This window comes from Phocoena phocoena, chromosome 19, assembly GCF_963924675.1.
Source record: "Phocoena phocoena chromosome 19, mPhoPho1.1, whole genome shotgun sequence".
NCBI classification, from domain to species: domain Eukaryota; kingdom Metazoa; phylum Chordata; class Mammalia; order Artiodactyla; family Phocoenidae; genus Phocoena; species Phocoena phocoena.
Window position 1 is genome coordinate 21,163,478 of NC_089237.1, and position 22,625 is coordinate 21,186,102.

The window sequence follows — 22,625 nt, forward strand, 5'->3', positions numbered from 1 at the left end:
CGTGCCCCCTGCAGTGGAAGTAGAGTCTTAACCACGGGACTGCCAGGGAAGTCCCAGTGATGTTTGTTTTGTGGGAGAACATTTAAGATCTACTCTCAGTGGGCTTCCCTGGTGGCACAGTGGTTGAGAGTCCGCCTGCCGATGCAGGGGACGCGGGTTCGTGCCCCGGTCCGGGAAGAACCCACATGCCGCAGAGCGGCTGCGCCCGTGAGCCATGGCCACTGAGCCTGCGCGTCCGGAGCCTGTGCTCCGCAACGGGAGAGGCCACAACAGTGAGAGGCCCGCGTACCGCAAAAAAAAAAAAAGGATCTATTCTCAGCAACTTTCAAGTATACACTTTAACCACCTTCTCTCATTTCCCCCATTCCTCAGATCCTGGCAGCCACCGCTTATGAGATTATACAGTATTTGTCTTTCTCTGATTTATTTGACTTAGCACCATGCCTTCTAGGTTCATCCATTTTGTTGTAAAAGGCAGGATTTCCTTCTTTTTTTGTGGCTGAATAATATTCCATTGTATATATATACCAATGTTTTCTTTATCCATTAATCTGTTGACAGACACTTAGATTGTTTCCATATCTTGGCTGTTGTAAATAATGCTGCAGTGAACATGGAGGTGCAGATATCTCTTTGAAATAGTAATTTCATTTCCTTGGATATATACCTCAAATGGGACTGCTGAATTATATGGCAGTTTTGTCTTTAATTTTATGAGGAACCTCCATAGTGTTTTCGATAGTGGCTGTACCAATTTACATTCACACTAACACTGCTCAAGGGTTCGCTTTTCTCCACCTCACCAGTACTTATTATCTCATGTCTTTTATTTTTGCGGTACGCGGGCCTCTCACTGTTGTGGCCTCTCCCGTTGCGGAGCACAGGCTCCGGACGCGCAGGCTCAGCGGCCATGGCTCACGGGCCCAGCCGCTCCGCGGCATGTGGGACCTTCCCGGACCGGGGCACGAACCTGCGTCCCCTGCATCGGCAGGCGGACTCTCAACCACTGCGCCACCAGGGAAGCCCCCTCATGTCTTTTTGATTATAGTGATTCTAACAAATGTGAGGTGATATCTCATTGTGTTTTTTTTTTTTTTTTTACTAATTAAAAAAAATATTTATTTATTTATTGCTGGCTGTGTTGGGTCTTCGTTGCTGTGCGTGGGCTTTCTCTAGTTGCGGCGAGCAGGGGCTACTCTTCGTTGGGGTGCGCAGGCTTCTCATTGCGGTGGCTTCTCTTGTTGCAGAGCACGGGCTCTAGGTGTGCGGGCTTCAGTAGCTGTGGCATGCAGGCTCAGTAGTTGTGGCGCACGGGCTTAGTTGCTCTGCGGCATGTGGGATCTTCCTGGACCAGGGCTCAAACCCGTGTCTCCCGCATTGGCAGGCGGATTCTTAACCACTGCGCCACCAGGGAAGCCCCCCTCATTGTGGTTTTGACTTGTGTTTCCCTAATGATGTTGAACACCTTTTCATATACTTTGGAAGTATTTCTGTTCAGATCCTTTGCCCAGTTTTATTTATTTATTTTTGTTATTATTATATGAGTTTCTTATATATTTTGGATAATAATCCCTTATCAGATATATAGTTTACAAATGTTTTCTCCCATTTTATAGGTTGCCTTTTCATTTTGTTGATTGTTTCTTTTGCTGTGCAGACGCTTTTTAGTTTGATGTAGTTCCACTTGTTTTTTGCTTTCCTTCTTGTGCTTTTGGTGTTATATCCAAAAAAATCATTGCCAAAACCAATGTTAAGGAGCATTTTCACTATATTTTCTTATAGGAGTTTTAGGCCTTACATTTATTTAAGTCTTTAATCCATTTTGAGTTAATTTTTGTGAGTGATGTAATATAGAGGTCTAATTTTATTCTTCTGCATGTGAATATACAGTTTTCCCAGTACCTACTATTGAAGAGACTATCTTTTCCCCATTGAGTCTTCTTGGCTCCCTTTTCAAATATTAGTTGACCGTATATTCATGGGTTTATGTCCGGGCTCTTGATTCTGTTCCATTGGTCTGTGTGTCTGTTTTTATGCCAGTACATAATGTTTTGATTACTAAAGCTTTGTAATGTAGTTTCAGGTCGAGAAGTGTGATGCCTCCAGCTTTGTTCTTCCCTCTCAAGATTACTTTGGCTATTCAGGATCTTTTGTGGTTCCATATAAACTTTAGGATTGATTTTCTATTTCTGTGAAAAATGCCATTGGAATTTTGATAGAGATTGCATTGCATGTGTAGATCATTTTGGGTGGTATGGACGTTTTAACAATATTAATTGTTCCAGTCCATAAACATGGATATATTTTCATTTATTTGTGTCTTCAATTTTTCTCATCAATGCCTTACAGTTTTTATGTACAGGTCTTTCACTTCCTTGCTTAAATTTATTGCTAGGTATTTTATTTCATTTTTAATTTTTTAAATTGCAGTATAGTTGATTTACAGTGTTGTGGCAATCTCTGTTGTACAGCAAAGTGACTCAGTTTTATACATATAGACATTCTTTTTAAAATATTCTTTTCCATTATGGCTTATCCCAGGGGATTGGGTGTAGTTCCCTGTGCTATACAGTAGGACCTTGTTGTTTATCCATTCTAAATGTAATAGTTTGTATCTACCAATGCCAAATTCCCAGTCCATCCCTCTCCCTTCCCCCCTCCCCCTTGGCAACCACAGGTCTGATCTCTATGTCTGTGAGTCTGTTTCTGTTTTGTAGATAGGTTCATTTATGCCATATTTTAGATTCCACATACAAGTGATATCATATGGTATTTGTCTTTCTCTTTCTGACTTACTTCACTTAGTATGATAATCTCTTGCTGCATCCATGTTGCTGTAGATGCCATTATTTCATTCTTTTTTATGGCTGAGTAATATTTCATTGTATATATGTATTACATCTGCTTTATCCATTCATCTGTTGATGGACATTTAGGTTGTTTCCATGTCTTAGCTATTGTGAATAGTGCTGCTATGAACATAGGGGTGCATGTATCTTTTTGAGTTATAGTTTTGTCTGGGTATATGACCAGGAAGTGGGATTGCTGGATCATATGGGAATTCTATTTTTAGTTTCCTGAGGAACCTCCATACTGTTTTCCATAGTGGCTGCACCAATTTATATTCCCACCAACAGTGTAGGAGGGTTCCCTTTTCTCCACACCCTCTCCAGCATTTGTTATTTGTAGACTTTTTAATGGTGGCCATTCTGACTGGTGTGAGGTGGTACCTCATTGTATTTTTGATTTGCATTTCTCTAATAATTAGTGATGTTGAGCATCTTTCCATGTGCCTACTGGCCATCTGTATGTCTTCTTTGGAGAAATGTCTATTAAGGTCTTTTGCCCATTTTTTGATTGGATTGTTTGCTTTTCTGTTGTTGAGTTGTATGAACTGTTTCTATATTTTAGAAATGAAGCCCTTGTTGGTTGCATCATTTGCAAATATTTTCTCCCATTCCATAGGTTGTCTTTTTTTTTTTTTTTTAAATGGTTTCCCTTGCTGTGCAAAAGCTTGTAAGTTTGCTTAGGTCCCGTTTGTTTATTTTTGTTTTTATTTCTATTGCCTTGGGAGACTGACCTAAGAAAACATTGGTACTATTTATGTCAGAGAATGTTTTGCCTATGCTCTCTTCTAGGAGTTTTATGGTTTCATGTCTTATCCTTAAGCCATTTTGAGTTTATTTTTGTGCATGGTGTGAGGATGTGTTCTAACTTCATTGATTTACACGCAGCTGTCCAACTTTCCCAGCACCACTTGATGAAGAGACTGTCTTTTTCCCATTTTATATTCTTGCCTCCTTTGTCAAAGATTAATTGACCATAGGTATGTGGATTTATTTCTGGGCTTTCTATTTTGTTCCATTGATCCATATGTCTGTTTTTGTACCATTACCACACTGTTTTGATCACTGTAGCTTTATAGTATTGTCTGAAGTCTGGGAGAGTTATTAGGTATTTTATTTTTTTATATTATTTTAAATGAGATTGTTTATTTTCATCTAGTTTGTTCTTAGTGTATAGAAGTGCAACTGATTTTTGTATGCTGATTTTGTAACCTGCAGCTTTAATGAATTATTAGTTCTAACGGTTTTATGGTGTAGTCTTTAAGATTTTTCTGTATAAAATCATGTCATCTGCGAACAGAGATACTTTTACTTCTTCCTTCTGATTTGGATGCCTTTTATGTCTTTCCTACCTAATTGCTGTGGTTGGGACTTCCAGTACTGTGTTGACTAGGAGTGTTTAGATTACCTTTGTCTTGTTTCCGATCTTAGGGGAAAAGCTGTCAGCCTTTCACCATTGTGAAGTCAGCTGTGGGCTTGTCATATATGGCCTTTATTATGTTGAGGTACGTTCCTTCTATATCCAGCTTGTAGATGGTTTTTTATCAGGAAATGATGTTGAATTTTGTCCAGTGTTTTTTTTTTCTATCCAGATCATATCCTTTTGGTCTTTCATTCTGTTAATGTGGTTTATCACATTGATTAATTTGTGTGCATTGAACCATCCGTGTATCACAGGGATAAATCCCATTTGATCATGGTGTATGATTCTTTTAATGTGCTGTTGAATATGGTTTGCTGTTATTTTACTGAGAATTTTTGCATCTAAATTCATCAGGGTTATTGGCTTATAGTTTTCTTGTAGTTTCCTTCTCTGGCTTTGGGTAATGCTGGCTTCATAAAATGAGTTTGGGAGTGATTTCTCTTCAATTTTGGGGGAAGAATTTGAGCAGGATTGACATTAATTCTTTCTTATATGCTTCCTAGAATTTCTCAGTGAAACCATCTAGTCTTGTGCTTTTCTTTGTTGGGAGGTTTTGATTACCGATTCAGTCTCCATACTCATTATTTATCTATTCAGATTATCTACATCTTCATGATTCAGTCTTGGAAGTGTTAAAAAAGAAAAACAAAACCTGTTGCACATTAAAATGTTGAAGAGTTTATTTGAGCAGACATTAATTTGAATTGCATAGCACCAGTCCAGAAGTGATTTTAGAAGTGCTCCATGCACAGGAGCTACGGGCAAGGTTTTTATAGACAAGACACCGAAGCAAAATAGTTATTTGATTGGCTGTATCTTAAGCAGTTGCCTTACTTGGGATTGTTCTTAAGTTTCATTTTCTCAGATCCCAGTGCATTTATGCTGGCTTAGGTTTTGGTTTGCAACGTGGGCTACCAAGGCATTAGAACCACCTCAGACAATTAAACCCCAATTGCCTCCTTGTTTAATTACCTTAACAGCAAGTGGTCATGCTTCTAGGAATTTATCCATTTCTCGTAGGTTGTCCATTTTATTGGGGTATGATTGTTCATAGTAGTCTCTTATGATCCTTTATATTTCTGTGGTATCAGTTGTAATGTCTCCTCTTTCATTTACAATTTTTTTCTTTCCTTTTTCATTTATAATTTTACTTGAGTCCTCTCTTTTCCCTTGGTTAGTCTAGCTATAGGTTTGTCAATTTTGTTTATCTTTTTAAAGAACCAAGTGTTAGTTTCATTAATCTTTTATATTGGTTTCCTTTCTCCATTTCTGTTATTTCTGCTCTAATCTTTATTATTGCTTTTTGTGGACATTGGGCTTAGTTTGTTCTTTTTCTAGTTCCTTGAGGTGAAATGTTGGTTGTTTATTTGGGATCTTTCTTTTTTCTTAATGTAGACATTTATAGCTATAAATATTCCTCTTAAAACTGTTTTTGCTGCATCCCATAAGTTTTGGTTTGTTGTGTTTCCATTTTTGTTTGTCTCAAGATATTTTTTGATTTCCCTTTTGATTTCTTCTTTGATCTATTGGTTGTTCAGTAGTGTGTTGATTGATTTCCACGTATTTGTGAATTTTCCAATTTTCCTTCTGTTACTGATTTCTAGTTTCATGCCTGTGATATTGTGATTTATAACACATATATTTTGGTCTTTGTTCTTGGTTCCTGACTCACAACTCCCAAAAACCCTTGTAATTTCTTAAGCAAGCAGTAGGAACATCTTTTGTTCTCAGTTCAAAGCCATAAAGGTGAAATGGGTGTCTTTTTATTTACAACAAGCCCCTTTCAGCCACACCTGAGTTTGTTAATAAGGTGAATTTTTGAAGGCCCCTAGGTAACTGAATGATGGAGACCAGTTGCCAGGGGAGCCAACTATGATAAGAGGGTTGGAACTTTCAGTTCCACTCCCCATTTCCCCCTTCCCCACCTCTGGGGAGGGCAGAGGAGCTGAAGGTTGAAGCAGTCACCAATGGCCTGTGGTATAATCAATTATGTCTGTGTATTGGAGCCTCCATTAAAAAACCCAAAAGGATGAGGTTCAGAGATCTTCCATGTTGGTAGCATTTGGTAGCATCTACATGCCAGAGGGGTGGTGCACCCCAGTTCTTATGGCGACAGAAGCTCCTGCACTCAGGACCCTTCCAGACCTCACCCTGTGTTACCTCTTTATCTGGCTGTTCACCTGAATCCTTTAAATAAGCTGAGAGGGCTTCCCTGGTGGCGCAGTAGTTAAGAATCCGCCTGCCAATGCAGGGGACACGGGTTTGAGCCCTGGTCCAGGAAGATCCCACATGCCGCGGAGCAGCTAAGCCTGTGCGCCACAACTACTGAACCTGTGCTCAACAGCCCGTGAACCAGAACTGCTGAACCCCTGAGCCTGTAGCCTGAGGATGAAGAGTAGACCTGCTCACCGCAACTAGAGAAAGCCTGCACGCAGCAACAAAGACCCGACGTAGCCAAAAATAAATAAAAATTAAATTAAATTAAAAAAAATAATAACAAACTGAGAGACATACGTTAATGTTTCTCTGAGTTCTGTGTACCACTTCTAGCAAATTAATTGAACCTGAGAAGTGGGTTGCAGGAACCTTTAATTTATAGCCAGTTGGTCAGAAGCACAAAGTAACACCCTGGACTTGCGATTGGTGTCTGAAGTGGGGGTAGTCTTGTGGGACTGGGCCTTTCACCTGTGAGATCTGATGCTATCTCCTGGTAGATAGTGTCAGAATTGAGTTAAATTTGTAGGGCACCCATTCAGTGTCTGCTAAGAAATCGGGTATTGCTTGGGTGTTGGAAAACACACGTCTGAATACCATTGTGATCAGGAAAGATACTTGATATGGTTTCTGTCTTACCCATCTTGTTGAAATTTGTATTGTGGCCTAACATATGTTCTGTCTTGGAGAATGTTCTGTGTATGCTTGAGAAGAATGTGTATTTTGCTGCCACTGGATGGACTGTTCTGTGTATGTTTATTAGATCATTTAGTCTGTGATGTTGTTAAAATCTTCTGTTTGCTTATTAATTCTCTGGAAGATCTGTTATTGAGAGTGAGGTGTTAAAATCCCCTGCTACTATTGTATTGCTGTTCGTTTCTCCTTTTAGTTCTGTTATATTTGCTTTATATATTTAGGTGCTCCAGTGTTGGGTGCATAAATATTTACACTTGCTGTATCTTCTTGATGAATTGACCCCCTTTATCATTATATAATGACCTTCTTTGACTCTTGGTTTCTTTATTTCTGTCTTCCTTTAGTGGAACCAAGCTTAATGTCATCTAGTTAAAGCTCCTTCTCAATGGAACAATCTACTCTATGACATCGCTGATATTGGAGAGACTGGCTGACCAGTAATGGGGAGAGCTTACAGCTTTACACAGTTATTTAAGCCAAATCTGTCTTAAACACATTGTCTCCACTTCTCCTAGGTTGGTTATCTTGAACAGTATAGAGCTACTTGATTGTAAAGGACAATTCTTCAGCTATTCAATAGCAGCTATAATGTTCTTCCATTGAACATTTTGAGTATTCCTCTTATCTTTACCATCTTCCACAAAACTTAGCTTTAGAACCTCTCAATATCCCGGGATCCATTTTCTAAATGATATTTAGTTGATTTCCTTTCTCAAATGTGACGTTAGAGTTATTGACAACCACTCAGAATATACAGTAGTTTTGTCCCTTGGTCTGGTCTGCTTTCCATTAGTGTATCCTAAGATACAGCTTTTCTTTTCTTTTAAAACTTGTTACAGGAAGTCATATAAGTAACTCATGATAAACTAAAACTCCCTGTTTTTTGTGAAACTAGGTTTCTAGTTTCATATTATATAACTGGTAATTGCTTAATTTTAGTGAGAGATTTAAAAAAAATTTACCCTGTTTAGTTTCCTCATTTTTTAAAATTAATTAATTTATTTATTCATTTTTGGCTGTGTTGGGTCTTCGTTGCTGTGCACAGGCTTTCTCTAGTTGCGGCGAGCGAGGGCTACTCTTCATTGTGGTGCATGTGATTCTCATTGCGGTGGCTTCTCTTGTTGCAGAGCACGGGCTCTAGGTGCATGGGCTTCAGTAGTTGTTGCTTGCGGGCTCTAGAGTGCAGACTCAGTAGTTGTGGCACACAGGCTTAGTTGCTCCGTGGCGTGTGGGATCTTCCCGGACCAGGGCCTGAACCCATGTCCCCTGCATTGGCAGGCGGATTCTTAACTACTGCGCCACCAGGGAGGTCCCTAGTTTCCTCTTGATACTGTCCTTTTGAAATCATGTTGAACCCTGATTCTGTTATCCAAGGTTATTATTTATCCTAATGAGTTTCATGGTATCCAGAAGTTTAGTAAATATGCTTATGACTTTATTCAAGATATCTAAAACTATTGCATGGGTATTTTGGCTAAACATGGGAGTTTGACTTAATACATTTATTTCCTTTCTTTTCAAATAGCACTAACATTATTATAAAAGAATAAAAAGGAGTATAAGATCACAGAAACAAGAATGACAAAAAAATTTTAGAAGATAAAAAAATTAGTAGAAAAGTGTTAAATAATTTAGCCAAGTAGAGGGAGGTACACTCTGGGTTGTCTGCAGAGACTAGCAAGCAAGTTTACAAAACCTCCAAAAAGACTCAACACTTGGTAGTAAAAAGTGAAAATACAAGAATGAGGCTTGAGGTTAAAAGTAGGTACTGGTTGAAGAAAGTCTTTTTTTTTAATCCAAAATGTGTTTATTGGGATGGGTTCCCATTCATCTTGATTCTGGGGGCTTTTAGTGCTGCTTCCGTCTGAAGGAGCATCCTTCGGTAAGCCTTGCTTTTCCTTCTGTGGGCTGGCAGAGGACAGTAAAACAGCCACCACACAGAACTACTGTTTGTGCATGGCCAAAGACAGTGGTGGTTTTATAGCATCCTGGGCATTTCACATCCATGAAATAGGAATTAGGGCACTGCACCAGGCTCTTCTTCTTGTGTTTCCTCTTCTCCTCTTCTGGAGAGGGACGAAGGGGATCCTTTGAGAGAGGCATGTTCTCGTGGGGAGGTCGTCACCGTCGGAAAGGCTGAAGAAAGTCTTAAGTGGTTGAATCCTATGTAAACTACTTCTTCCCCCTCTAGGAAACTGGGCATTTTTTTCTTCAAGAAAATAGAGGCTGAGGGTTCTGGATCCAGGAATATCAGATGTATGAAAAGGATAGGGATATGGAGCCAAACAGTGAACTTACAATAGCTTCTTAATGCCATGAAAAGGAGTGGACAGCCAAGGATAACCTGATAGTTGAGGAAAGCCTCCAAAATGAGAGGCCAAACAAACCCATAAAAGAAACAAGGTAGAGAGCAGAGGGGAAAAAACTGCGGGTAGGGCAGAGGGGAAGAGGTATTAATCTCTAAGAAATGAAATGTTGCCTCTTCAAAAAACAGAATGCTCTTTTGAAACTCTTTCAATAAATAAGAAATAACTCTTGGAAATAAAAAATGATACCCCCCCCAAAAAAAATTAGTGGAAAGATTGGAAGTAAAGTTGAAGCAATTTCCTAGGAATTAGAAAGAAAATATTAAATGAGGAAAATAGGAGACAAATAATTAAAAAAATTAAAGATAGACCAGAAGGTCCAATATTTGACTAATAGGAGTTTGAGCATGAGAGGACAGAGAAAATAGTGGGAGATGATACCAACAGATTTCCAAAGCATTTTCCAAACTGAATCATAGATTTGCAAGTTGAGAGATCTGATAGAATAATAAAAAATACACAGACCAAGAGGACTGATTATGAAATTTCAGTAAACTGGGGATACAGAGGCTGTACTAAAAGCTTCCAGCAAGAGTAGCTAGAGGTTACATTCAAAGGACCAATCAGAATAGCATTACATATCACAGTAGTAACATAGGAAGACAGAAATGCATTAAGCAGTATCTTCAGATATCTTCAGTGGAAAGGATTTCCAACCTATAATTTTATTCTCAGTCATATTATCAACCAAATGTGAGTCTAGGATAAAGATATTTTTAGACATGCAAGTGACCAGGATTTCAGTTCTCATATGAGCTTTTTCCCCCCGTAAGTTACTAGTGAATGTACTCTTAAATAGGAAGGGAAAAGAAATAGGGTCCAAGACTCAGAATTCAGTCAAAGAGAGAGCCAAGGGAGAGCCCAAGGTGACAGCTCTGTACCTAGTCTAGAGAGTCCCCCCACAGAGGGAAGCGGAAGAAAGACCAAAGGGTTCTGGGAAGTTATGACTCCGGGAAAAAACAATATCTGGTGTGTTTGAGCATATGGAAAATATTGATAGACATGTGACAGATGCTGGAGCATTTGAGGAAAAGTTAAAAATATATAGAAAGTAGAAAAAATGAGGTTGTCATTAATTTGTAGGGACAAAGAATACATGGTCCTTTTGTACTGCTGGCTCAGCACTCAGTAGTATCTGTCCAGTATTACATTCACACTCACTCTTTATTTAAACAAAGATTGTCATAAAATTACATAGGGTATGGAGGCTAGAGGTAGAGGTTGAAACTAAATACTTACATTCCTTGGCAGTATGTCGATAGGTAATATCTAAATTTGATAAATCAAGCATATTTAGAAAAACAGAGGTAAATATCAAATGAACCCCCTAGAAGATTCGATAGGGTATAGGGGTAGGGCGGACCCTACTGTTTTTCCAATGTCTTTTTGTCTTCGTTGAATTTTTATATAAAAATTCAGTTAAGTTATATGGTATATTATAGAGACCTGTTTCTAGATATGTATATATCAATTAATAACAGCCAAATATTTAGCTATATCATGCATCCTTTGTTTAGCTATCTTGTTCATAATAGCACCACTGTCTTATTCATATCATGGCCTAGGAAGTCTAATAGATTTCCTTCGTCTGTTAATTTGGTATCACTTTTCCTTAATGACTTTCTTACAAAGTTATTTCTTCCCTTCCTTTTTAAAGAATCTTTGTTCTGATTTAACATATTGTTTCTTTTGGTTCTTTTTAAATCTAAAATATAATTTCTGGCATGCAGTTAGGGTATCTAGGGTACTGTGTACTTTGTTTCTTACATTATCTAAAACAGGGGAATGCTTTTTCTACAAATAAGTAGCATGGCTGTATTAAAATACCATTGCTTTGGAAATATTTCCATAGCAGTAAGATGATTTAGAATGTGTGTTTGTGAGTGAGTTGTAAAATTACTATCTGACATATGTCTTGGAAAATTCCACAGATTCTGCCAGTTTTCAGTTTCTGGCACATCGACTAGAATTTGTACATGAGGAAGTCAAGCCCTACTTTCCTCTGATTTACCACCCGCTCTGGCATTTTGGAATATGAGATTCAGTTCAATGCTTGCTAATCCTGAGTCAGATCCCATCATGGCCTTGTTGTATCTACTAGTAGTTCTTTTGTGTGTATATAGTGTGGTGGAGCTGGGGTAAGTGGAGGAGAAAAGGGGAGGACATATAATTATATTGCCACCTTGACTTTAAAATTCTTTCCTTTCACTTCATAACTTAAAAAGAAGTTTTCAGTAGGGCATGGAAGATTTCCAGGATTGAGTGGTACCCAAAATGAGTTCCAGTCATATCCAGTAGTTCATCAAAGTTCATGGAGTCGTTGGTGCTCTGGAATGTTGCTGTGGATAGTTAAAACTGATTAAGTGGAAGAAATTCTCAACAGAAAACAGAATAAAAGTGTATACTTATTTTAGACTGAGAGCAATGAATTGGTAGTGGATGTTGATTTCGGTTAAAGAAACAGAAGTCAGGATAAACGAAAGCTTGTAATATTGAGTCAGATATTAGAAAGTGTCCATAGCAGAAAGTTTGATCTATTAAGTAATGTATCTGTTTTCTAAATGTATCCCTTCCTTGGTGTTTTTATCTAGGGATTTCTTTCTTAAGATAAATTTAGTCATGATATGGTAATGCACTGACAGCAGTTTGCTTCTAAAAAGCAATTATATTTCTACTAGGGACAAGATGTTGGGTGGAGGAATTACAAACTTACTTTGTTTTAGGTTTATTTAGGCATACAAAAATGTTTTCCTCTTAGATTTTGGCGAGAAATCAGTTGGAAAAACACCTGGTGTTGGTTGAGTGAGGGAATGGCATAATCAGTAAAAACTACTTATAGGAAAAAATCGTTTTAAAAAAATCTCTGCAGCTTCAACTCTGGATTTCTTTATGACGGTTCATTCTTAATCTCTCTCAGAAATTTTCTTCCCACCAAGGATTTTACCTGTGTTGGGCTGCTTCAGTATGTCTCAAATTTTATTCAAATCTATGAAATTTAGATCACGAGTCATGAACTTTTAAAATGTAGAATGTGTTTTCATAGCTTTTGCTGTCTAACAGCCGCTCTAAAACCTAGTGGCTTGAAACAATTATTCAGTCTGGCAGTTCTTCTAGTCACCCAAAAAGGTTGCCTGTGAGGCTGCAGTCTTCTGGTGGCTTGACTGGGACTTGAGTGTCTAAGATGGCCTCATTTACAGTCTGAGACCTTGGTGTCACTGTCAGCTGGTACTCTTTTTCCACAAGGCCTGTCATCATTCACAAGTTTAGCCTGGGCTTTCTTACATGGTGGCAGGAGTGTTTGAAGAAGGTAAAGTTTTGGTTAAGGCTTAGCTTGGAAATTGCAGTGTTATTTTCACCACATTCTTTTGGTCAGATCAAGTCATCATGTGAACTCAAATGCAAAGGGTGGGAAAACAGACTCCACCTATATTGAAGGGAGGTGCAGCAGAAGCCCACTGCAAAAGGGTATTGTAGCAAGGAGATAAGATTCTTCAGACGCCCTTGTTATAAGGTTCTACCATGGTCTGCCCTCTGGCTCCAATGGTTCTCATTCTTGTCTCATGCAAATCATTCCCTCCCAAGACATCTGAAAGTCTTATATCCAAAAACAACCTGTATAAATACACAAATAAATAATGGTGAAAACCCGTAACTTGTTATCTGCATTTGATTTAGAGGTAGATGAGGGTCCTCACCTGCAGTTCCTCTTGATCCAGAGACCTATGAACTAAAAAGAAAAGTTATCTGCCCCACACACTCAACATATACCGTTATTCACAGAGATAGAATAACGGCAATATACATTCACCCTAAAAAGGGGAAGTAACAGGAGGCATATAGCATATATCAATTCTGAAATATAGCAGACGCATTGTCAAGGTCACCTACTCCAGGTGAAATGGAACAGGACCCTATGGTCCTTCCCCACCATGTCCTCTGCCTCCTTTTGTCTGTAGAAAAACTTTAGCTAAAGAGTTTAATCAGAGAATTGAGAAAATGCAGAAGCAAAGGAAAACAGTCAAACAAGACCAAATATTGATAGTTCAGTTATTAAACAAATTCAAGGACCTTTAGTTCCTTCTCATGGGCTGTAGGTAATATTCTATGTCCTTTGAGCTGTTTTGTAGATATTGAAACCCCCACCAGGTGGAAGAAGTTTACTACGTGATGACCAGACTGTAGCCATGGCATGAGCTGCCATAATTCTGAGAACTGGCCTCAAGGAAATGGGAACAAACCGACCTTGGAACTGAAGATTAACTGTACTTAAAATCAGGATGACGCTGGTCCGACCACCCATGACCAATTGCAAGATGACCGTCAGAGCTGACTATTTGGTTCCTGCATGTAGCCCCCTACCTCCGCCTATACACGCCTGAAACTCCCCTTTAAAAGCTCTTGCCCACTGATTGTCAGTGGGGAGTTGGCCTTTGGGCATGAGTCCACCCTCTCCCCTCGTTGCCAGCCTCTGAAATAAAGCAAATTTTACTTTCCACCAACCTTGCCTCTCAGGTATTGGCTTTCAAGCAGCAAGCAGCTGGACCCTACTTTTGGTAACCCAGAAGCAGGAAAACGTGCTTGGTTGGGGCCCATTTCTGCTTCCTGGGAATGGTTCCCTAATCCATTGTTCTCTGTGATTCTTGGTACTGCATTATGAGCTCTTAACACTGCTTTCTGAGAGGTCTCTCCTTTTACTTAAGAAGTATCTTATGAAGCTAAGTAGCTTTCTCAGGGTACTTCCTCCGTATAGAAAGTTGGGAACCCAGTGGCCTTTTTTCATTTTAAATAGTTTCTGTCCCTTGTTGTACCCAGCAGGTACAACTTCCTTTAAAATTTCTGAAATTTTCTGTGAATCTGGTTTGTGTTATTCCATGTCCCAAAATCTACATCATTATAACTCTTTAAAGACAGACCTCTCCTGACTTGGTTGTGTCTATCTGCTGTGGTATAAATTCCCTTTAGCTTCTTAGAGGCCATTATGTCTAGTTAAGAGAGTCAGCTAGGTATGGCTTTAAAAGTTTCTGAATTAAAAGACAATTGTATAACCTTTCGTTAGGCAGAGTTCACATGTATGATATTCAAAAGCATGATGTGTTAAAAAAGGATAAATTGGACTATATCAAAATTAAAAGTATTTGTTCTTCAAAAGACACCATTAAGAAATAGAAGTCACAGCACACAGAATGGGAGAAAATATTTGCAAGTCATAGAGTAGATAATGAATGTGTATTCAAAGTATATAAGGAGCCCCTAAATCTCAATAGTAAGAAGATAAACAACTCAAAAGGGAAAATGATTTGAATACACATTTCACCAGAGAAGTCTTTTGAATGGCTGAAAAGCACATGAAAAGATGCTCAGCAGCATTAGTAATTAGGGAAGTGCAAACTGAAACCACAGTGAGATACCACCCCATTAGACTGACTGAAATAAAAAAGACAACAAGAAGGAACGGTAAGATGGGGACAGACTAGAAACCTCGTACATTGCTGGTGGGAATGTAAAATGGTGCAGCTACTCTGGAAAACAATTTAAAAGTTTTAAGTAAACTTAACCATAGGACTTCCCTGGTGGCGCAGTGGTTAAGAATCCGCCTGCCAATGCAGGGGACACGGGTTCGAGCCCTGGTCCAGGAAGATCCCACATGCCGCGGAGCAACTAAGCTCGTGTGCCACAACTACTGAGCCTGTGCTCTAGAGCCCACGAGCCACAACTGCTGAGCCCGCGTGCCACAACTACTGAAGCTCGCATGCCTAGAGCCCGTGCCCCACAACAAGAGAAGCCATTGCAATGAGAAGCCCGCGCACCACAACGAAGAGTAGCCCCCACTTGCCGCAACTAGAGAAAGCCCGCGCGCAGCAATGAAGACCCAACGCAGCCATAGATAAATAAATAAATTTATTAAAAAAAAAACAAAGCACTTAACCATATGATACAACCCAGAAAATATCCACCTTAGAATTTATCCAAGAGAAATGAGAACATATTTCAACCCAAAGACTTGTATGAGAATGATCATAGCAGCATTATTCATAATAGTAAAAAATCGTAACAATCCAAATGTCTGTCTGCTAGGAATGAATAAACAAAACATAGAATTCCATACACTGGAATACTATTCAACAATAAAAAAGAATGAAGTGCTGGTACATGCTATAACATAGGTGAACTTAAAAAACATGCAGAGAGCTTCCCTGGTGGCGCAGTAGTTGAGAGTCCGCCTGCCGATGCAGGGGACACGGGTACGTGCCCCGGTCTGGGAAGATCCCACCCACATGCCGCGGAGCGTCTGGGCCCGTGAGCCATGGCCGCTGAGCCTGCGCGTCCGGAGCCTGCGCTCCGCAACGGGAGAGGCCACATCAGTGAGAGGCCCGCATACCGCAAAAAACAAACAAACAAAAAAACCATGCAGAATAAAAAAAGTCAGATGCAAAAGATGACATATTTTATGATTCCGTTTTTTTTTAATGCCCAGAAGGGAAAATCTACAGAGACAGAAAGCAGATAAGTGGTTGCTTGAGGTTGGGGATCAGCACAGGGATTGATTGATTGTAAATGGGCATAAAGGATATTTTTGGGGTGATGGAAATTCATCAAAACTGAATCGTAGTGATGGTTACACAACTTTATAAATTTACTAAAAATTATTGAAGTGTACAATTAAAACCAGTGAATTTTACGATATTTGCATTATGCCATAATAAAGCTGCTAAAAATGCTGTATACAGATGAAATCCCATGATGGTGAAAACTTAGGAATTATTACAACATTTTTTTTTTAAACAAGAAATGTATCATATCCCTTGAAATAAATGGGCCATAAGTTGAATCTTCAGACTTTTTTCTTCAGGTATTTTAATCGTTTTTTTTTGTAATGTATTCAGTCTGTTGCTGTGTTGATGTCATTTGCATGTTATTTGCTGAATTTAGAGTAACATTCAGTTTATTAAATTTCTTTCTTCCTCCCCTCCCCTCCTGAGATACAAAGCGAAAAAACCATGGAAACCTGCTGGGAATTTACTGTCAAAAAGTATTTCCTGATCTATTTAGTAAAAATGACATTCATTGGTTGAGGAATTTCTAGGCATTGTGTTGCTTACCGACTATACTGGGGTGAAGTAAACAGACAAGGCCCCTTTCCTCTCAGAGTTTACACTCTGATGTAATGGACACATCATCCTTGAGGAAGGAGTAAAGAAGGGGCACAGTCTCTCTCATTAAGGATCCTCCTGATACCACACACATCACTTTTTCTTACATTCCATTGGCTAGAACGTAATGAGAAATAAAGTCTTCTTTCCACACAGCCATGTGCTAGCTAAACATTGGGAATTCTGTTACTCTAGATGAGTAGAGAGGATATGAGGGGATACTAGTATTCTATGCCAAAATACATATATTAACTTTTGTATTTCTTCCATAATGCTTGCATAGACCTTTTAATTTCCGTTTTTGGAGTTGGTAGCTATACTTTAATCAGCAGGGGTCACTGTTGTGAAAGTATTTCTTTTTCTGTTTCCTTTGTTCAACCCATCTGCATTTCCCACCCAGATCCTGTATTTAAAGCCTCTTGAGTTGATTTCCTGTGTCTTTTTTGTGTGCTAAGCGTTTAAATTTACTATGTTAGTAAACTAATACCCAGAATGTGCCAAAGATTTAAAAACTGATCAGAGAGGCTAAAATAATAGCCAAAAAAAAATGCTTCTTACTCTTCAGGAACTCTATGTTGTAATTACAGTTTGCAACAAGTGGTTTCACAGTTATATTTCTCAGCTAGGTTATTTATAGAAAAACGATTACAGTTTTATACAAAACAACAATAAATGCTAATGTATGACAAAACAAATCACTTAGTTTTTTAAAAACCTGAATATTTAAGAATGTCCTATCCCTGTAAGACAGGGGGGCTGTTTCAGTGTCTGTTTTTGTTTGTTTAGGGGATGATGTCCTACCTTGAAAGAAATAATCGAGAGAGAACAATGTAGTTGTTCTCATGTTCCCCCCCACAATATCCTTGTAATTTTTTGTGGATAGATTATTAAAATATATAATAATCTATCCACACATTAATATGAAACCAGATAACCTAAGAATGTCAAATGTTTGAACAGTGACTTTCTCTACGATTATATCTAAAACCTTCACAAATTTGTTATAATTCATTATATCCTTGATATAATTGGATTTGACACCCTTTATATTTTGTATGAGAAACCTAGAGTTTGGATTCAGCTGAAATAGTAAGATATCTAAAACATGTATTCTATTGCTTCTGTGAAACATTTATTTTACAAACAATACCATGGGGACTTCCTTGGTGGCACAGTGGTTAAGAATCCACCTGCCAGTGCAGGGGACACAGGTTCAACCCCTGGTCCAGGAAGATCCCACATGCCCTGGAGCAACTAAGCCTGTGTGCCACAAGTACTGAGTCCACGTGCTACAACTACTGAAGCCTGCGCACCTAGAGCCCTTGCTCCGCAACAAGAGAAGACACTGCAGTGAGAAGGCCGTGCACCGCAATGAAGGGTAGCCCCCACTCGTCACAAGAGAAAAGCCCACGCGCAGCAACAAAGACCCAATGTAGCCAAAAAATGAAACAAACAAAAAAACCCAATACCATGAACTTGAGCAGAAACCATTTGGGTTTCCTAGAAAGCATCTAAAATTAATGTGTGTCTACCTCTAGGATTATTTTCTAAGCTCCATTGCTATGTTACTTCAAATAATAAAATATTCTGATTATGTGTTATAACTGTAATTTCTTAAGTCCTGAGATTCTCAACCTATTTTATCTGTTCCATTGGTTCTCAAACTTTAGGAAGCATCAGTATCACCTGGAGGGCTTGTTAAAATACAAATTGCCCCTCTTTCCCTCCACCACCCCTGGCATCCTGTTTCTGATGCTATAGGTCTGGAGTACAGCCCAAGAATTTGCATTTCTAACAAGGTTCTGTTTGATGCTGATGCTGTTAGTCAGGTGACCATGGTTTGTGAACCACTGATCTTTTTCTTGCAGACTTGGAGTAGGATACATATGTGCAGAAGGAATTGGAGGGAAATATAAGTCTGGACAGATATCCTATACACATGATGTTTCCCAGATACTCCCAGGACACTGTCTATTCCTTTTTTTCTTTTCTCTTTTCATATACCTCGTGTTCTTACAGAGACAACATTTAGTCTATTTAGAGTGACTTAGGGGAAAAAAATTGCTGCTGGGTGTGACTTTTTTTTTTTAATTAATAAATAAATAAATTTATTTATTTATGGCTGAGATGGGTCTTTGTTGCTGTGCGTGGGCTTTCTCTAGTTGTGGTGAGTGGGGGCTACTCTTCGTTGCGGTGCACGGGCTTCTCATTGCGGTGGCTTCTCTTGTTGCGGAACAGGGGCTGTAGGCGTGCGGGCTTCAGTAGTTGTGGCACGTGGGCTCAGTAGTTGGTGGCGCATGGGCTTATTTGCTCCGCGGCATGTGGGATCTTCCCAGACCAGGGCTCGAACCCGTGTCTCCTGCATTGGCAGGCGGATTCTTAACCACTGCACCACCAGGGAAACCCCTGGATGTGATTTGTGTTCCTTTTTGTATCTAGAATTGCACAAATCATGTGAACAACACATAACAGGTTTATATTTTTTATCAATTTAATTACCCTGTATATTCAAGTGAGCAAAGTGCCTTGGTGGGTGAGGTATGTAGCATTCAATTAAATACTTTGAATATACAAGATAAAGAGCTTAGCATTTCTAGTATAAAAATGATTATCTTTTATATTTTGTGGATTTGAGTTGAGCATAGTCTAGTATATTGGGTGCTTAGCTTAGTGATATTGTTTTATACTTACTAACTTGATTTTTCCCCAAGATCTCAAGCTTAAGATATATGTTGTGTGCTAAGAAGTCCCCCAGGCAGGTCTCAATTTTGGATACATTAGCTGTCTTTGCTAATGTTATTTATGCCATCATAAATAACATAATGTTATAATGTTATCAACAAATAACATTGTTATTTATGTCATCAACCCTAGATTATTCAGGGTATACTTTATAACTGCTTCATGCATTCTTTCCTATAAGTGTACCTGGAGAAGAATGATCTTAATGGTGTAGAGTCTTAGAAACCGTGGAATTTGAGAACTTGTTTAGGAGGAAATGTGATGGCTTCATTTTGAAAGTCTGCCTTATAGAAAAGGGATATGATTTTTTCTTAATACCTTCCATTAATGGGTAGAGAATTTAGGGAAGCAGATTATTCTTTGATGTCAGGCAATTTCCAAAAACATGTAACTGTCAGGCAGCATTACTTTTATTTTAACATAGTGTGTTTGTTGCACTGAAACTTGGTAGATGATCCAACTTTCCATCAGCAAGTCCTGTAGCTTCTTTAAAAATCCTTTTGTCTACTTTTTTTATTTTCCACTTCCACCACCCCTGTAATCTTACCTGCATCATCTTTTACTTGAACTATAATTTTAATATATTTCTAGCTTATCTCCTTGATGCCAGTCCAAAATTAGTATTTGCTTATTTCTGTGTTCTTCATTGTAGAGCAGGGGCTCCTTAAGTACAGAGATAACATCTTACTGTTTTTGTATTTCATTGCCTAGAAAAATGCCTAACACAGGGTGTTCAGTAAATGTTCATTGTATGAAGTCAAGAGGCATCTGTGTAATACCTAATAGCAGGGACTGAACATATTCCTCTCAGCTTCAGTGACATGTGTATTGTTTTTAGTTGCTTTTTATTGGATATATAGATATTTGGTTTTTTTATGTAGCTTACTAGACACGCTTATAGTGATGGCTCTGTTAAAAGTACCCATTATGAGTTATTTCATTAATTTGTTAAATGATCCTGCATTCATCCAGAATGCACGTGGTGGTGGTTATGAGGCATTATTACTTTTCTGCATGATATATAAAACTTGAAAGAGAACATTTCCTACCCTAGGTTTCTGAACATCTCTGTGAACAAATAAATGTGAGTTAGATTTGGAGAATAACCTTACATTAATGGCATTTTTAAATGGTCACTCTGTACTGATATGCAAATAAACCTTTTGTAACTCAGTTTCCTTATATGTACAATGAAGATTAAGGGTAGTATGAAGATTCAGTACACTAATACATAAAATACACTTAAAATAGCACCTGGCACATAATGTCATCCTTCTGACTGCTATTAGTTCATTTTTTTCTAAAGACAGGGAACAAATTAAATGTCTCAGACATTTTTTAGCCTAAAGAGTTTCTGAAAATATGACTTTGGCTTATAACACCCACTGTACTTATTCACCTCTCTCCTAAGAGGATTACCTCTAAACTGTTGAGTTGAACATAATAAAATGTTAAGTGACACTTGACACAATGATTTTGTTTTTGCAGATGTTCTCAAATAGCGATGAAGCTGTAATTAATAAAAAACTTCCCAAAGAACTCCTATTACGGTAAGTCTAACTTTATGCTGTTTTTTTGTGTGTGTGTGTATCATATTTGCTTGTTTAAAAAAATTTTAGACTTGTTGCTAATTTTCATATATGTATAGGATCTGGATTATGTAGATTTTAAATTTTATTGATTCTTTTGTTAAACAATCTTATTCTAGGGGTTATAGCCTTTTAAAAATTAAAAAGACAAGTTATTTGACACTTCGCTCTGTTAGACTTACGATTTTACCATCCTTACTTTTAATGTGTAGAAACTACATTTGGGATCACTTGTAACATAAAACACACAGCTCCCAATTTATATACCTCTGACTTAGGAATCACCTGGGAAGAAACAGGCATCCAGGGAAGTTATTTTCAGTGCCCATTATTTGGGCACATAATCATACCATTCTTTGTTCACTTTTGTAGAATATCATGACTGAGAAAGGCACATTCTCTTTGCAAATGTTAGAAGTTAACGAGATACTGTGCTCGGGACATTTTTTTCTTGCTTATAGCTGCTACTGCAGTCTAGCCCATAACCAGCCCAGTCCCTGCTTCAGGGTGAAAAATTCTGCCCCAGTGCTGGTAAAGAGTATTCCTGGCATTCTTAAGTGTTTGCATACTGAGTCCTCCACTAGATTGCAAGATCCATGGAAGCAGGGACAAAATCCTATAAATCTTTACGTAGGACTTACACTTTGAAGATGCTAAGAAAAAGGAACTGAATTGAACTTGGAATGAATGTTTTCTGTGAAAGCAAAACATACATATGTGCTGGTTGACTATAGTGTAAAGAACCTCCTAGACTACCCAGAACCATTGGAAAAATGTATCCTGAATATCTTGGGTATCCCTCAAATTTCAGCGAAATTTTAGCCATCTTAAAGAAAAATATTTTTAAAACAGGTTATGTTCTTCACTGTTACCATAAACTGAGTACACTAAGACACACTTATTTTCAATATTAAGCATTATTTTGTACTGCAGTAGTTTACCTTGAGACTCAGAAAGATATATGGAAGTCATTTGACTCTTTGGTAACTGGCTGCATCCTGTTGTGGTTATATTTTATTAGAGTTTTTCTGTTTTTGCCATGAAACTCAAATTCCTTACTGTGGCCTACAAGACCTCTCATGATATGGCAGGGGAATAACATGATCTGGTGTATATATATATATATATTTTTTGCGGTACACGGGCCTCTCACTGTTGTGGCCTCTCCCGTTGTGGAGCACAGGCTCTGGACGCACAGGCTCAGCGGCCATGGCTCACGGGCCCAGCCGCTCCGCGGCATGTGGGATCTTCCCAGACCGGGGCATGAACCCGTGTCCCCTGCATCGGCAGGTGGACTCTCAACCACTGTGCCACCAGGGAAGCCCTGGTGTATATTTTTAAAGGATTAGTCTGGGTACTATGTTCCAACCAGATTGGGGGATTGGAGTGGAGAGCAACAAGAAAACTTTTAAAGAAATCCAGGCAAGAGATGAGGGTAACACAGATAACATTTTCTGTAATTTTTTACACTGCATTGCCTGCCCTGGCCCTTTCTAGCTTTAGTCACTGTTTCTTTCTCTTTTCCCCTCCCTTCCCCTCCTTCCTTCCTTTTTGAGATATAAATTGACATATAATCTATTAGTTTCAGGTATACAACG

At 38.6% G+C, this 22,625-nt stretch overlaps 2 protein-coding genes across 3 annotated transcripts in view; one reads left to right on the plus strand and one right to left on the minus strand.

The window, feature by feature from the left end:
• Positions 1-22,625, plus strand: part of FBXL20 (F-box and leucine rich repeat protein 20) — a 111,755-nt gene that overhangs the window by 27,013 nt on the left and 62,117 nt on the right. For both annotated transcript variants that reach the window (XM_065897811.1, XM_065897812.1), the window contains one exon: positions 20,927-20,988. In XM_065897811.1, coding sequence (XP_065753883.1) covers positions 20,927-20,988 — 62 coding nt within the window. Of the gene's footprint in view, positions 1-20,926; positions 20,989-22,625 lie in introns of those variants that run through there.
• On the minus strand, positions 9,028-9,282 carry LOC136138609 (small ribosomal subunit protein eS27-like). The gene has a single exon (XM_065897359.1). It carries the CDS (start codon positions 9,280-9,282, stop codon positions 9,028-9,030), a length of 255 nt encoding a protein of 84 aa, XP_065753431.1.